Genomic DNA, 15,009 nt, shown 5'->3' with positions numbered 1-15,009 from the left:
AATCTAGGCTTTGCTTTTTGTATTCTAGATGCTATAGCCCCCTCTAATACTTTTAAATCAAACAAGATACAGTTTTTAACTCCCCTTTATTTACATTTTCAAAATTTATTTCATCTCTATAAATCTCTTAATTTTTATTAATTTGTTCGTTGCCCAACCTATATTAAACTTGTCCGTGTGGTAAAAAATAAATAACGTTTCTCTAATATCATCCAAGACAAATTTAATCTTATGTGGTAGCGAACATAGTAAATGATACTTTGTTCCGAGATGTAAATGTAAATAGTTTGACTACTTATTTGATTTTTTGGTATTAAAATTGTTATCTATCAATAAGTTAAGAATTTTTTATTTTTTGACACGTGAACAAATAAACTAAGTAAGAAACCGTCGGATAATTAAAATTAATCTAATTATAAAAACAGTAAAGTTTATATTCAAGTTCCTGAATACTGTGAGGATATGATTCTTGCATTTGCAAACGACATCGAAAGGAGAACATCTACTAATTTGAAATTGCAAACGTTTGAAACTAAGTTCAAGAAAAATGAAGAGGGAGTAGTTGTTTTTCAAAAAGATATCCAATGCTTGGTTTCTGGGCCGAACCAAGGAGTCATCAGTGCGGCCAGAAGAGTCCACAAAATTATCAACGAAGTCCAGACATGGATCGGCAGCATTGGTGGTCATGACGACGGTTACTATGGTGGTGTTTGCTACAACGGTTAGTTGAACATTAAAACATTTTGGTGTTTTAGTATTCATAAATAGAATTTGTAAAAATCAATTTTTATTTTAGCGAGATAACTAAAGCTTTTTTTAAACTTAATATAGAAAATAGTACAATGCTTACATATTAAATTGTTTGTTTGTTGTTAATTGACAAAAAGCCACCTCGGTAATGCACATGATTTCCATTTAAATGAATCAATGTCAAGAAAAAATTTTCGAGGACACTTTAGCTAATAAAAAACCTTTCTTTTTTAAAGTTTTTTTTTAGTTTTACGCTATTTGTTCACATTATACAAAATAATAATTAGAATTTTTAATTGTTTGTTTATAAGGGTTTTGCTAAAACATATAATCTTTAAGGGTTGTAAACTTAATTTATTTTTTTAGGAATAAGTAAACATGTATCAGTTATTATTTTAACTACTTTTTAGTAAGAAGTGTGCTCATGTAAACTTATTAATTAACTAGTTGTGTCATTTAGTTTAGTCTTCATAATTTGTTTTTACATTTCTTTATTATTAGTTTTTGCCTTCTGTCGTGTTAAAATTTAAACTGCTAACTTTTTTAAGCTCATTATATTTCCTATTCAAGTTTGATTTGCGAATCGCTTTAGGAGAGGTCTTTTCTTTCGGCCAGGTTCCAGTCCAAACTTGTTTTCAGATTTTATTTTCCTTTTTCCCTCAGCAAACCCACCTTGCTTAATTTTAAAATCTTCGTAACACCCGTTTTTTTGCAGCTCCAGATCCAGACTTGCTGATAGAATACATCCCCGACGAAGCGGAGGTCGGTTTCGGAGTGAACTACGGTGGAGCAGGTGGACAACTACAAGGAAGAGGTGGAACACTCCCGGAAGGAGCATGCGGAACGTCATTTAAAATTAGAGATTGCACCGATCAGGTTAGAAACCTTAGAGGTTTTAATTACCGATCCGATGGAGTACTTTTAAGAGAACTTATAAATTATATTACGGGAAATTTTATTAAAAAACACTCTTATGATTATTTATATATTTATAACGCGCTGGAGATTAAAATATATAATATTGTTGATAGAGATCGTGAAAATAGAGATCTCTTAAAACGAATTAAAAAAAATAAAAATAGATTCATTAATAACTTGCTTTTTGATGCAAAACTGTATTTGTTTACTAACAATTTTGACGTAACATTCAAATACGAATTCGGAAAATCTTTTTTAACCGATTGGGAATACAATTTAAAAGCGAGAGATTGCGCTGGCGTTATTCTTCGCCGCATCAGAGGGGATGATGAGGGCGCGGCGTTGTTATTTGTTTATTGGCGGAAACATGGTGAAGTCAAACTCAGTTTCCCTTTTGGGAAAATTGATTTTGAAGACCATAATGATCTAAGTAAAACAGCGCTCAGGGAGCTCCGCGAGGAAGTCGACTACCTCTGGTGTGCAGAAGACGAACTGAGTTCGTACGTGGACACTCCCTTTTACGCGAAACTATCCCATGAGAAATACGTTAAAAAAAAACATAGGTTCTATTACTGTGAAAACTTTAAAAACAAAATTGACCCTGGCTTTAGTAGAAGCAATGAGATAGATGGTAATAAATGGATTGGAGTTAGAGAAGTTAGAGAATACTTTTTGAAATCTAAGGACAGATATAATAATCTTTCAAAACGTATTGACTTTATCAAAGACCAATTTAAATGTCATCATTTTAGTGATACAACAATAGTACATTTTACAGATAATGTGAAAAATTTTTTTATGAGAGATTCAGAGCTTAAAGATAAAATTTTTAATCCAAAATCTAAGACGGAGATGGCTAAACATGACAAAAATTAAAGCAACATAAGCGAAAGTTTTTCCTAAGTTATGCGTATTCAATTTAAGTTTTAGTGTTTCAGATTAAGTTTATTTTGTGAAAAATATTTGCGTTACTAATTTTTAACTTTAAGTTTAACCTTAGTTTTTGAAAAATTGTTATGTTTCCTTTTGATTATTATATATTTGAAGTTTCATCAATTCAAGTTCTAAACTTTCTAAATCTAAATCAAAACAACCTAAATTGAAAATGAAGGTAATTTTATTTTTCTTATTTTGATAAGATTTAAATTGCAATAGTAGTTAAGACGTTTCGTAGCATAATGAATTATCAAAACAATGACAAGTTTATAAAAATAGTATACATAAAATTATAGAAAATTACGGTTATACTAAACATACTAAATGCAGAAAAAAGTTAAAAGACTGAAAATTACTACGAATTGAATAGTTTAGGTTACATCATTTTAATTTAAAATGAAAGATGGGATAATAGATGGACTAGGTTTAAGACAATAAATAATCTGATTACGTAAGCATACTGCCGGATGCTGTTGCGAGTATCTGTAGTCCAGCTCTAGGAGGCTTAGTATGGCGGACGATATGGTTCGAAATATTGGACCCATTATGCTCTTAATAAGAAAAATAAATACATACTCTAAATGTCAAAATAATGACTAAATAATTCAAAAAAAAAAACAAAGCTAAAAAGCAAAAAAAGCTAACAAAAAAAGAAAAAAAGTAAAAAAGAAATCAAAAACAGAAAAAAAAAGCAAAAAGTAAACAAAAAAAGAAAAAAAAGGAACAAAAAAAACAAAGAAAAAAAAGTAACGCAAAAAAAAAAAGAACAGATAAGTAGAAAAATAAAAGTAAAAAAAGAAATGAGATGTTAGAAAAAAAGAAAAAATACGTAATCATTTTATTTATTGTAAAACATAACCATGTTTTTATCTTCCAAATACCTTAAAACTTGAAGCTTATTTCTACTCAAGCTAATTTTTTACTAAATGTAACCTAAACAATTTTATTTGTAAGCACATTCTTAGTCTAACTATACTTTTAAGAAACATACTGCAAATAGTTTAACTTTTCCAAACTAGTCATTTTTTTGTGAAATGTATTCATTCATGCATTAAGCATCGAAACGTAGTGACCACTAAAGCAGTTAAGTAAAAAAACTACAAAATTAAATTTTCTACTCGATTCGCCAATACGTTAAATTTTGCAAATTTTTTTATATTAACCTTCAACAGACAATGTGGATGATATGACCGGGGAAACCCGGTGAACCCCCGCCACAGAGAAACAAAAGGGGGGTAACCCGCACCACGGCGCTGGCCTCACCGCTGGCGGTGCGGTCCAGTAGCTGTTTTGCTGTGCGATTGCCTGGCTGATGAGTTTAAGTTTGAACAGTCATTTAAATTCTTGCAGTCAAACTTCAACGTCAGGAAATCGTGCCTCAAAACAGCGAAGCTAACAGCGCCAAATTTGCTTAATTCTAGATAACATTAATCGTTGTTATTTGTTTGTAAAATATTTATCAAAGTTATTGATAAAAATTGTTGAATTTATGTTTTAAAATTTAAATATTTTCATTTATAAATTATCTAGTAGATAGTATTGTTCTCAAATTTTTTCAATTGCTGAAATTTAAGTATATATAGATTTTATATGACAGTTAGACACATTTGACAACTATATTTACCACGTTTAGTTTTTTTAACTTAATCTATGATAAATAACCACTCAATAAAGATGTTTTGAAATCTTTTAAAGCTGAAGTCAAACTGAGTTGGAAATATAGAAAAATATACAAGGTTATCAAAACTATGAAACGATCATTGTGACGAGTTAGCTGTTTTGTCAAAATTAGTTAGCTACTTTAAGTTTATTAAAAACATAAATTGAATAATATGTTGTTATAAACTCTCAATGTTTGTTTTGCTTGAGTTTTTAAAAATTAAATAATAGTTCACTACAGAGTAATCACTTTTTTATATTGGTTTATTTATATCTAAGGTTTTTTAGCACCCAGATAAAGCTTTTTTTAGTACAATGTACTTGAAGTTTTAGAATAACAAACAATTCATAACTAGATGCAAAACTAGCGGAAAAATATCAGTCGATAGTTTTGGTTTTAACACTACTAGTTGTAGTCAATGCTTTGGGGTAAGTTTTTATTGAAATTTAATTAAAAACAACATTTTTCGTTAACAATGACTTAAAGCTGTTGTAAATATGTTTTGCTATTTCTTTTCTATTGATTTAGAAAACTTTGTAACTCACTACTGTAAATAAGCTGTTTCTAAGCGCAGCTATTGTTTTTTATTTTCATCTACTTATAGTTTATTAATTATTGTGTTATCTAAAAATATAAAAACTATGTAAAAACAGTAAAAGGTTATGGTGACTTTTGTCAATAATTAACTACAGTTGTTTTTTTACTACATTAATTTTTTGATAACATATTATGTTTTGAAACCTATAACTGGTTTTAAAAACGTAAAAGTAGCTGTTTCAGAAGAAAATCATTATATTTTATTTGTACCAAGGACATAAGCAAAATGAGCAAACCTTATTATTTTAACGTAGGCTGCAAAAAGTAAAATTAATTTTATTTAAATAAATTTGTTACAAAAATAATATTTTATTTAACTTTTTTTTCGAGAGTGTAAACTGTACACATTGTGGCGGGAATGGAAATATATTGTTAGTTTAAATTATTTTAAGTTTTCTATATAAAAAACTAATTGATAAGTGCATTTTAAGTTTTGCATATGTGTTTTGTTTTTGTAACTTTTCGAGTCAAGTTTTAATTTAAGTGATACTTTTGAAACCTATTATTTAAATATGTTTCGGCTAACATATATTTTTTAAAAGTTTAGGAAATCAGTTACTAATTTTCAAACTTCTTTTAGATTTATAATTTTAAATTTAAGTTATAGGAAGCAAAAATGAATCTGACGAATTAGAATGCAAAAAGTTCGAAGAAAGAGGAAAAATGAGGAAAGCGAAACTCAAGAAGAGAAAAGAGTAAGTTTTAATATATCATACTTTTATTCATATTTTATAGAGTACTAATTAAAATTAAGTGTTACGTTTTATAAATTTTTATTTCAGTCAACTACAAAGCTAATTAACCAAAAAATAAAATATTGCTTTTTTTCAATTATGAAGCATAAAAAGTAACTTGCAGTTTTATTTTTTCAGTACTTATGTTTTTGTGGGTAATAGTTTTAAAAAATAAGGTTTCATTGTGTTTTTTGTTATAATGATAAAAACGGCTTATGTTATACAAACTTTAAACGTTAGAGAAATCAAGTAATGTTTTGTAACAATTTTTTTATGTACATAGTTAATTTAAAAAAAATTAAACGAAAATAAACAAATGTTTTAACATTATAATCACTGTTTTTGCAAAAGATACTTTATATACTTAAAAATTTCATTATCGTTTTATTTCATGTATGGTTAATAAAATTTGCTACATTTGAACTCCTGTATAGCAAGTTTCAGCTTTAAGTTATCATTAAAAAAATAAGCAAAATAATGTTACTTTAAAAAATAAAGCTAAAAAATAAGTTATCATTAAAAAAATAAGCAAAATAATGTTACTTTAAAAAATAAAGCTTTTACTCATTTGGTTTATTTGAATAATTATGTATAAAATTCAAAACATTAATTTGTAAACTACGATTATAAGTCGGTAGAACTATCAAAACTATTTAATTTGATATTAATACTTCATTAAAAACCATTCAAACGAGTACTTTTAACAACAAAACATGAGGGGGAACGATCATACCCGAGAAAAATACTCGATGAAGCTTTTAGTATACCTAAAAGGGGTAGATGTCTAAATTGCACGAGCGTACAAAATTGCACGAGGGGACGAAACTGTCCGAGTGCACAAAATTGCACGAAGATACTTTTGCACGAGAGGATAAAATTGCACGAAGATAACATTGCACGAAGATACTTTTGCACGAGAGGATAAAATTGCACGAAGATAACATTGCACGAAGATACTTTTGCACGAAGATACTTTTTCACGAGCAGACAATTTAACACGGAGACAATATTGCACAGGTTATTTTTTATCAATTTAATTTTTTCTAGATTTTTTTTTACTACTAATAATTTACTTATTTACTTTTTACTAATTTACCCCTTACCCTTGGTTGGCAAGTATTTTTATTGTTTTGCTTTTATTCAACTTTTTTCATTTTAATTTTGTTTATTATTTAAAAAAAATTTATACTGTCACTGTTACCCCTAACCCTTACCCTCGGTCGGTAGCTTTTTATTTTTATTAACTTTTTTTATTATGATTTTCAATTATAAAGTTTTTACAAATTGAAACGTAAGATTTAAACCAAGTTAAACTTAGTGTAATCTGTATATATAACATTTTAAAATGTTAATTACGAGCTTGTATTCAGTTTGTAAGCATCAAAAACATTATTATTTTAGTCAAGTGTTAAAAACATACTATTCTTTGAGACGAAGTAATTAAACATTGATCGTAGTAATACTTAATTTATTTTCATCGTTTTGATAAAATAATTAGTTTTATGTGTTAAAATGTAATTTATTTATGTTTTTATTAATTTATATAAATTTAAAATTTTTATCAAATGAAAAACTACAAATCAAAAATTAGGTTCAAGTTAATAAATTTGTAATCATTTTCAAATGAATTTTTTCTTTAAGTTTACTAAGACCTAAGAATTCTTAAAGTTTGGCAAAAATTTCAAATTTAACTTTTTTACATTTGACAACTGGTCTTGGTCTAACTTTATAAAACTATTATTTTATGGTAGTTTTAAATTTTACAAATTTAGAAAAGAGATCAACCTCTGGTTATATTCTAAATTTGCAATAGTTGCTTGAATTGTTTACAACTTGTTTTACAAGTAAAGTATTACCAAAACATGATAGAAAACAAAACACTTACAGAACTGTACTAAAAATAAAAAATGGCAGTTTTTAGCCTTTGCTTTTTATCGAATTGTCATACTTTTATACAAGTATTTTTGTAGTTGACAGTCTAATTTTGAAAAAAAAAGCTGCACTGTAACAAATTGTGATATTTTAATATTGAACTTTTATCGGTTTGATATAACTTAAGTTCTGTTGTTGTTTGGTTTAGAATAAAAAGTAAAATAAAAGTAAGTAAAGAAATAAAATTAAGTTAAATAAAACTTTTTTTAGAACTCTCATTTATTACAATTTATTGTTTTATACTTAAACATACTAAATTACTTTTGTATCTCGATCTTTTCTAACTTTTTTATTTGATTTTTTTTAAACTTGTTTTTTTTTTATTGATACAGTTTTAAAACAAAACTCTGACCCAAACAATGTATTAGTATGTTATATTGTAAACATAAGAAAAATTTAAAGTATTATTAATTACTGTAAGAAATTTACTTTTCTTTTCAAAAATAAATATAAAGCTAAGTAAATTAAAGTTAGAGTAATCAGACTATACAATCTAATTAATTTTTATTAAAAATTAAGCTAATTAAAAAATAAAACTTTAAATCTAAGGATTTAAAAATACCCATTAAAATACTTGTTTAAACTCTCTGAATGGGTTAAGGCTTTCAAATTTTCGAAAAAAAAGAGTTTTTATAAAGCTCATTTTACAACTAAAAAAACACGACTAAATTTTTATTCTTTTGTCAAACAAACACTATGTAAACTGTAATACAAATATTTAGACTTTTTTTTAAGTAACCAAAAATAAGTATTTTTAGTAAAATCAGTATTTAGCTTCCTTTTGAGCTTTACCAGTCTCGACTCTCGTAGTATCAAAATTAAAATTAAACTAATTCTAACTGACTCTAAAACTTTGAAATTCTCAGGAAAAACTGTTTTGAAGTAAACAGAGAATGAATTTTAGGAGCAAAGAGATCATATTCGATAACCTGAACTTGATTTTGTTGTTTTAACTTGAAACCCGCCAGTCGACACATAATAAAAATTCTATTTTAAAATGCATCAAAATGATACCAAAATATAAAGTATGAATACTTTAAGAATGGATAAAAACTTTATCATCGTTTACATTTTAATGAAAAATTTAAGAAGTTAAATACTATCCAAGTGGTGGGCGACTCGATAACCGAAAGGTTATTGTACACTAGGTTCTAGGACTAGTTACTTTGATTACTTTTTTGTTGTTCAAAAAACATAAAACATAACAAAAAGGAGTTTTAAATTTATATTAAGCTTTTTTTATTAAAGTTTATTGTATTAAAGGTTGTTAATTTAAATTTATCTTGATAACATTCTTGCATTTTTTATGTATATAAAATTCAAAATTCTTTATTTCATGAACAACTATCCCTAAATGCTTGTGCTGTAGGGTATTTCCCGTTTAAAAGCAAAATTTTTGAAAATTTAATTACTTAATGTCTATGATTCAACATCATTACATAAAACAGTTTTATTGAGCTCATAGCATTCACTTTTTATACATTAGGTTAGTTGGGACTGCTAGAAAAGTTAATTTTTTTCAAAAGATCTCATTACAATATTTTTTTTTTACTTTCAAGATGTATGAATGAGTTTTAATATTTTTTAATAACTTTATTAACAACATTTTCAAACTTAAGTACAATTGGTTTTAAAATTATAAGATTTTTTAATAATTACCTGAAAATCAATCTTTAATTTTAGCTTAAAAATAATTTAAAGTTATTGTAGTTTGGCTTAACAAATACATAATATACAAATACAATCTTAAAAATTATTATGTTGTTTACCTTTTAAATAACTAATTAACTTTTTATGTGCATATATGGCTTGTTTAAAATATATTATCTATTTAGACTTAACATATTACGCAACAAATACTATATTTAGCCTAAATTTATGGTTAAAAAATACATCAAATGTTATGTAATTTCAGTTTGATATTATTGCAACATCATGCTAGGTAATTACTTATTTATTTGTTTCAGGTGTGCATCACTATTTTATAGTCTCTCTATTAAGGAACTAACCTTTTGTGTTGTTTTTGTAAAAGTATCATCAGCATACAGTGATACAAACTTCACTTTACAGGCAACTAAAACATTTAAACTATCATGTCACAAAATGATAACTTTGAAAAGTTGTTTATTGCCTTAGTAAACTGTTTTGTCTTTATAATATCTGGTTATGTGGTTGGAAGGCTAAACCTCATAACATCCAATCAAGCAAAAGGAATAAGTAAACTTACAGGTTTGTTAATTTATTTGATTAACTATATAAATATTCAAATGAAAAAAAAAATATTTATAAAGTTTATTTACTGATTATTAGTAGGCATTTTTGTAAGAGTAAAACTTTTGCATTTAAAAAATAAAGATTTTAATGTTATATCTTTGTTATATTTTTACATCTGATTAAGAAAACATTAAAGTAGCAATTTTTTTTTATTCTATTGTTTTTACTAGTTGTTAACAGTTTTGAGTCCTATAAAAGCTTTTGCTTTTAAGTTAACATTTAAGCATGTTATAATTTAACTTAAAATTAGTTTGTTAAAATCTAGTTACGACCTTGTTTATAAATGAAGTGTTTTGTATAAAATTTTAAATTGTAGTTTATTATACAATTATATAAAGTTTTTATGAATCAGTTAATGTAAGTTTTTATCATAAAAGTTTTATGATGACTATTAAATTTGATAAGTTATGGTGTTCTACTTTTTGTTTTAAACAATTAATCAACTTTATAATAATTTAAAGTTATGTATAAATTTTAAAGTTTAATTTGAACAATTTGTTTCTTTTACATGATAAAAATAACTTCTATACTTTTTAGCTTCGCCATAAGGTTTATAGTTTACAAATTTGATAATGTGTTTATAAAATAAAAATACAAAACTTAGTATTTGATTTAGAATTGAAGTTAGTAAATATGATAATCAAAAAGTTTTCATTGGACACATTGCTTGATGAAAAAGAATAATAATCTAATCATAACAAATGTATGAACATTTTCCAAGGCACATGCTTCTGTTTAAGAACAGAGTTTTTAAGTTTTTATCACACGCCATAAAATTAAATTCTAAAAAATAAAGTTTAACTGTATCAAAAACCAGTTTACAATCTGAATCGTTTACCAAATTTACCACAACTTAAAACAAACGCCTTTGAAACTGTGTGTAAAAATAACTATGGTGTTTCAAGTACAAACATTTCCACAGGCTACATTGCCCTGCCCATGCTGCTGTTCAAGAACATGGTGGAACTGGACTTCAGCATGGTCACCTGGTCCTTGTTGCTGGCCGTGTTCGTGGGCAAGACCTGCGTCTTCTTCATAGTGTTCGTGCTGTCTCTGGTCATCGGCAGGGGGGATCTGGGCAGAGCCGGTTTGTACGGCATGTTCTCAACGCAGTCCAACGATTCTGCAATGGGCTACCCAATAAGTTGGTTTGGTTAAGTTCTTTTTAAAACAGTTATACAGAATTACTTTGAATTTTAATCTGATCATTTACAACAATCATTTTAAGTTTTTATTGAAGTTTTCATAGCTGCTATATTCATTTATTTTCTCCCACAGTCCAATGATTTCGCAATGGGCTACCCAATAAGTTGGTGTATACTTTTTATAAAATTTTAATATTTTTTTTTAACAACAGTTGTTTTGTATTGTTGATAGGTTTTTTGAAGGTTTGTATAAAACATATTTTGCAATGAGGTATCAAACAAGTTTGTTTGGTACAGTTTTTATAAAATGATGATATTTTTATTCAGTTGTCAAAAAATTTGTTTTCTATTGGTTTTATGGTTTTTAAATAAATATTTTGCTAAGGGGGTATTCTATAAGTTAGTTCTGTAAAAATAAAAACATAAGTAATAAAAGTTCTAAACGTCTAACATTACTGTCAATAACAGTTAGTTGTTTCAACAGTTAGTTGTTTGTTATTACAACATTTGATGCTGTTATATCCATCTGCATTTTTAGATAAAATACTCAGAATACTTACCTTTGAAATGATATACCTAATTTGTCAGTTTGGTATCAACTTTTAACAGTTTCTAAAAACTTATTTGTTACATTTACTTTAAATGTAAAATATTTTTATACCTATAACTTTTGTAACACTCATTTCATATAAATGACAACCCTTCCAAAACATAATGTTTTTGGTTTAAAAATTTGGCTATTTGATTTTGAGGTAATTTTACTCAATCCTAAATAACATTTTTAATGCTGTGTTAAGACTGTTTCGTAACTATTTTATTATAATTAATTAAAAAATCTTTAAGCCATTTTCAAGTAATCTAAGTTGAAAACCTTAATAATTATTAATTAATGTAAATAATATTGGTTAAACACTTACTGATTTAAAATAGAATTAATTCTTTAGTAACTTTAAACTAAGTTTAAGTAAAATTATAATGACAAATTTATTGTGATCGAGCTTACACAATAAGTCTTTCTTTAACATCATTTATATAAAGATCTATTCTGAAGCATACCATATTTTTTATTCTTTTAAATTATTCGACTCGTTTAGTTTTGTGAAGCTTTTGTAACTAAAAAAAGCTTATCAAATCAACAGAGTACATCTGAAGAGAGTTAGTTTAATAAATAGTATGTACTTACTTTTTATAGTAGTTTGTTATTTTTGCAAAACTAAAAAAAAATTAAAAATGATTTTACATTTATTCATAGTAGTTAAGATAAACGTTTATATATCAATAAATTACAGTGCAAGGGTAATATTATGGAAGCTACCCCGAACTTCTGCAGTACATTTATCTGCTTGCCCCAATTCAACTCTGCATCCTCAATCCTATTTGATATTTATATGCTTTGTATTTCTTGAAATTGATCAACTGTACAAGTTAGTTTTAACTTAAGTAAATTTGATAATAAAAAGTTGTCTAATTTTTTTGACTCAAATTAAATATATAAAAAATTGATAATAAAGATAAATTAATTAATCGTATAATTTTTTGTACTCTGTATTTGTTAGCTGCTAACAAAAATAGTTGATAAGTGTTACATGAAATCGATTTTACTTGTTTGTTTAAATAAAAATGTTTTTGAACGAATATAAATCATATTTTTAAATAAAACCATAGGATAAGGGTTTATCAAACATTTCTTGAAATCAACCAAATGTACAAGCTTGTCTAGCTTAACATAGTTTCAATTCTGCAAATGTTTGAAAGAAGAAAGGTGTTTATAAAATAAACGTTTAGACAAGTAACAATATAAATAATTTTATAAAATAAATTTATAAAATAATAATATACCTAATAGAATCTGGGTTTCTCAAACTTGCTTACATAATTGCCTACTTGGTATAAATTAAAAAAAAAATTGCCTCCTCAATTATATTTTTATTCTTTACTAGTTAATTATCCATTACTTCTACCAGTTAACTTTTTGCCACCTTATATGTAATTTGACCCCTGATAGCAAAAACAATTCCCAAGGTTGCAACCAGAGTTTAAAGGTTTTTGAAAATGTAAGGGAGTATACTACATATGTTACATTACATAATGAAATATCAAACAAAGTTGTTCTAGACATACTTTATTTGTTTACCACAGTAAAGTTTTACTAAATAACTTGTAAACAAACATTGTTGTTTTATTTGTAATGCTACTACATTTAAATAAACAAACAAAAGTTACTAGTTTTTTAAAAAGTTGTAACACTGCTATTATATAAGCTTAACGTTATGTCAGCATTTTATCCAGTCAAATCTATACTTTATAAGAAATTGTAGTTATAGCACAAACGTAAGAAATCTTATTGAGTCAGTGTGGGAGCCTTTGTTCATTACAATAAAAATATAGGCTTTTGTAGGCCACGTTACTTTTGTATACCTAAAATAGTTTTTAATTAGTCTAATTACTAAATTCTAATAAAGTATATATTACTAAATTCTAATAAAGTATAAAAAAGTTCTATAATAAAAAAATGGGTCTGGAAAAATTTACTGAGTATGTGGGTGTTGAAGAAAAGCAATGTTTTTAGATACAAACAAAACCAAATGTTGTTGTTGTTATTGTTAATCAAATATTGTTGTTTGGTTTGTAATGTTTCATTAGGCTACTACGCTTAATCAAATAAATAAAAGTTTATAAGTTTCCTAGAATGGTGTAAAGTTGTAATTATATAATTTTTGTATTATGTAAGTTTTTATACTGATCTGTTAATTTTTAAATTTAGTAAAAAAAGTAGAAAAAAGCTGTTTTCTGATCAAAAATTAAAATATCTAAGATAATAGATTAATCAAACTTCTTATTAATACATATTTTGTTGTTTTCAAACTTTTTTCTACAGTTTAGTTAAAAATTTCTTATAAATATGGTTAAAGTATTTAAGTTAATAATACTCATTGAAATTTTACTATTACCAATTTCAAAATTACGTATGTGTTGCTATAAAAAATAAAACTATTATTTACGGTCTAGATTTATATATATATACTATTAAACTTTCAAATACTTATTTGAAATGATAGTAATTTAATTACTGTTACTTCTTAAAGTTTTTTTAATGTGCTAGTTTGACAAAAAGTCTTTATATTGTTGCTTAACTTTAATACAATGTTTTTTGTATATAGAATAAAAGTAAAACTTTGTGGTACTGTTTATGCAAGAAATTGTTTTTAAAAATTTAATTTATGATTTATAACAAAAAATAAAATATAATTCACAACTATTTTATGTGTCAGTATTCTTTCAATAGTTCTATTCTCTCTATTTAGCTATATATATATATATAGAAATAATTTTAAACATTTGAAACCTAAGTTGTTTACACTTAATAACATTAAAAAATTATAAAATAAAATTCAAACTTATGCTAAAAATGAGTGTTATAAATTATGTTTCTCATTTTAAACAAATTTAATTCTAATATATTCAACTTAAATTCTAATGCAACCGCTAGACTTACAAAAACTCATTTTGTAGCGACCACGTGTCACACTGCGCGAATTTTTTTAAACAGAATACATCGACATGATTAGATTTAATTTATTACCAACAGTTTTAAACTAGAAACTTCTGGCACTGTGTGTTATCTGCTTTTGGATAAAAGCAAATATGGTAGATATATTTATCCATGATTAACAAATATGAAAAAACATTTTATTTTAACAAAGTTCATTTACACTAGTTTACTGAAATACTGTTCCTCTGACTAAAATAGGTAGAGTTTAATAACAATTAGAAATTCTAACTTATCTTTTCTTATATAAATATATTAATAGGATTTTTTAGTTATTTACTTAGTATTCCGTTTTTAAAATGAAGTTTAAAACATAAATAGTAATATGATTATAGCAGTAAAAATTTCTTTTGTTTAAAACACTACATATTAGGTGCTTTACTTATTTTGCTTAAGCAAGAACTAGAAAGTTGAAATAAAGTGGGAAACAGGTAAAAAGTTTATGTTCATCTTATTTTGCAATATTAACTACAAATAGAAAGATATTATAATGTTTATTGAACGATAAAAAAA

The 15,009-nt window shown here is 25.7% G+C and overlaps 1 protein-coding gene across 1 annotated transcript; it reads left to right on the top strand.

Annotated features, from left to right (window-relative positions):
• Positions 1-9,620: 9,620 nt before the first annotated feature.
• On the top strand, positions 9,621-12,381 carry LOC145836888 (lysosomal cholesterol signaling protein-like). Its single transcript, XM_082944661.1, has 3 exons — positions 9,621-9,756; positions 10,724-10,945; positions 12,236-12,381. The coding sequence occupies exons 1-3, from the start codon at positions 9,621-9,623 to the stop codon at positions 12,244-12,246; spliced, it is 369 nt and encodes a 122-aa protein (XP_082800787.1). The 3' UTR covers positions 12,247-12,381.
• The last annotated feature ends 2,628 nt before the right edge of the window (positions 12,382-15,009 follow it).

This window comes from Thalia democratica, chromosome 5 (genome assembly GCF_965202585.1).
Source record: "Thalia democratica chromosome 5, ktThaDemo2.hap1.1, whole genome shotgun sequence".
Classification (NCBI taxonomy): domain Eukaryota; kingdom Metazoa; phylum Chordata; class Thaliacea; order Salpida; family Salpidae; genus Thalia; species Thalia democratica.
Note: the sequence above shows the minus strand (reverse complement) of the source record. Positions and strands in the feature narration are given on the sequence as shown.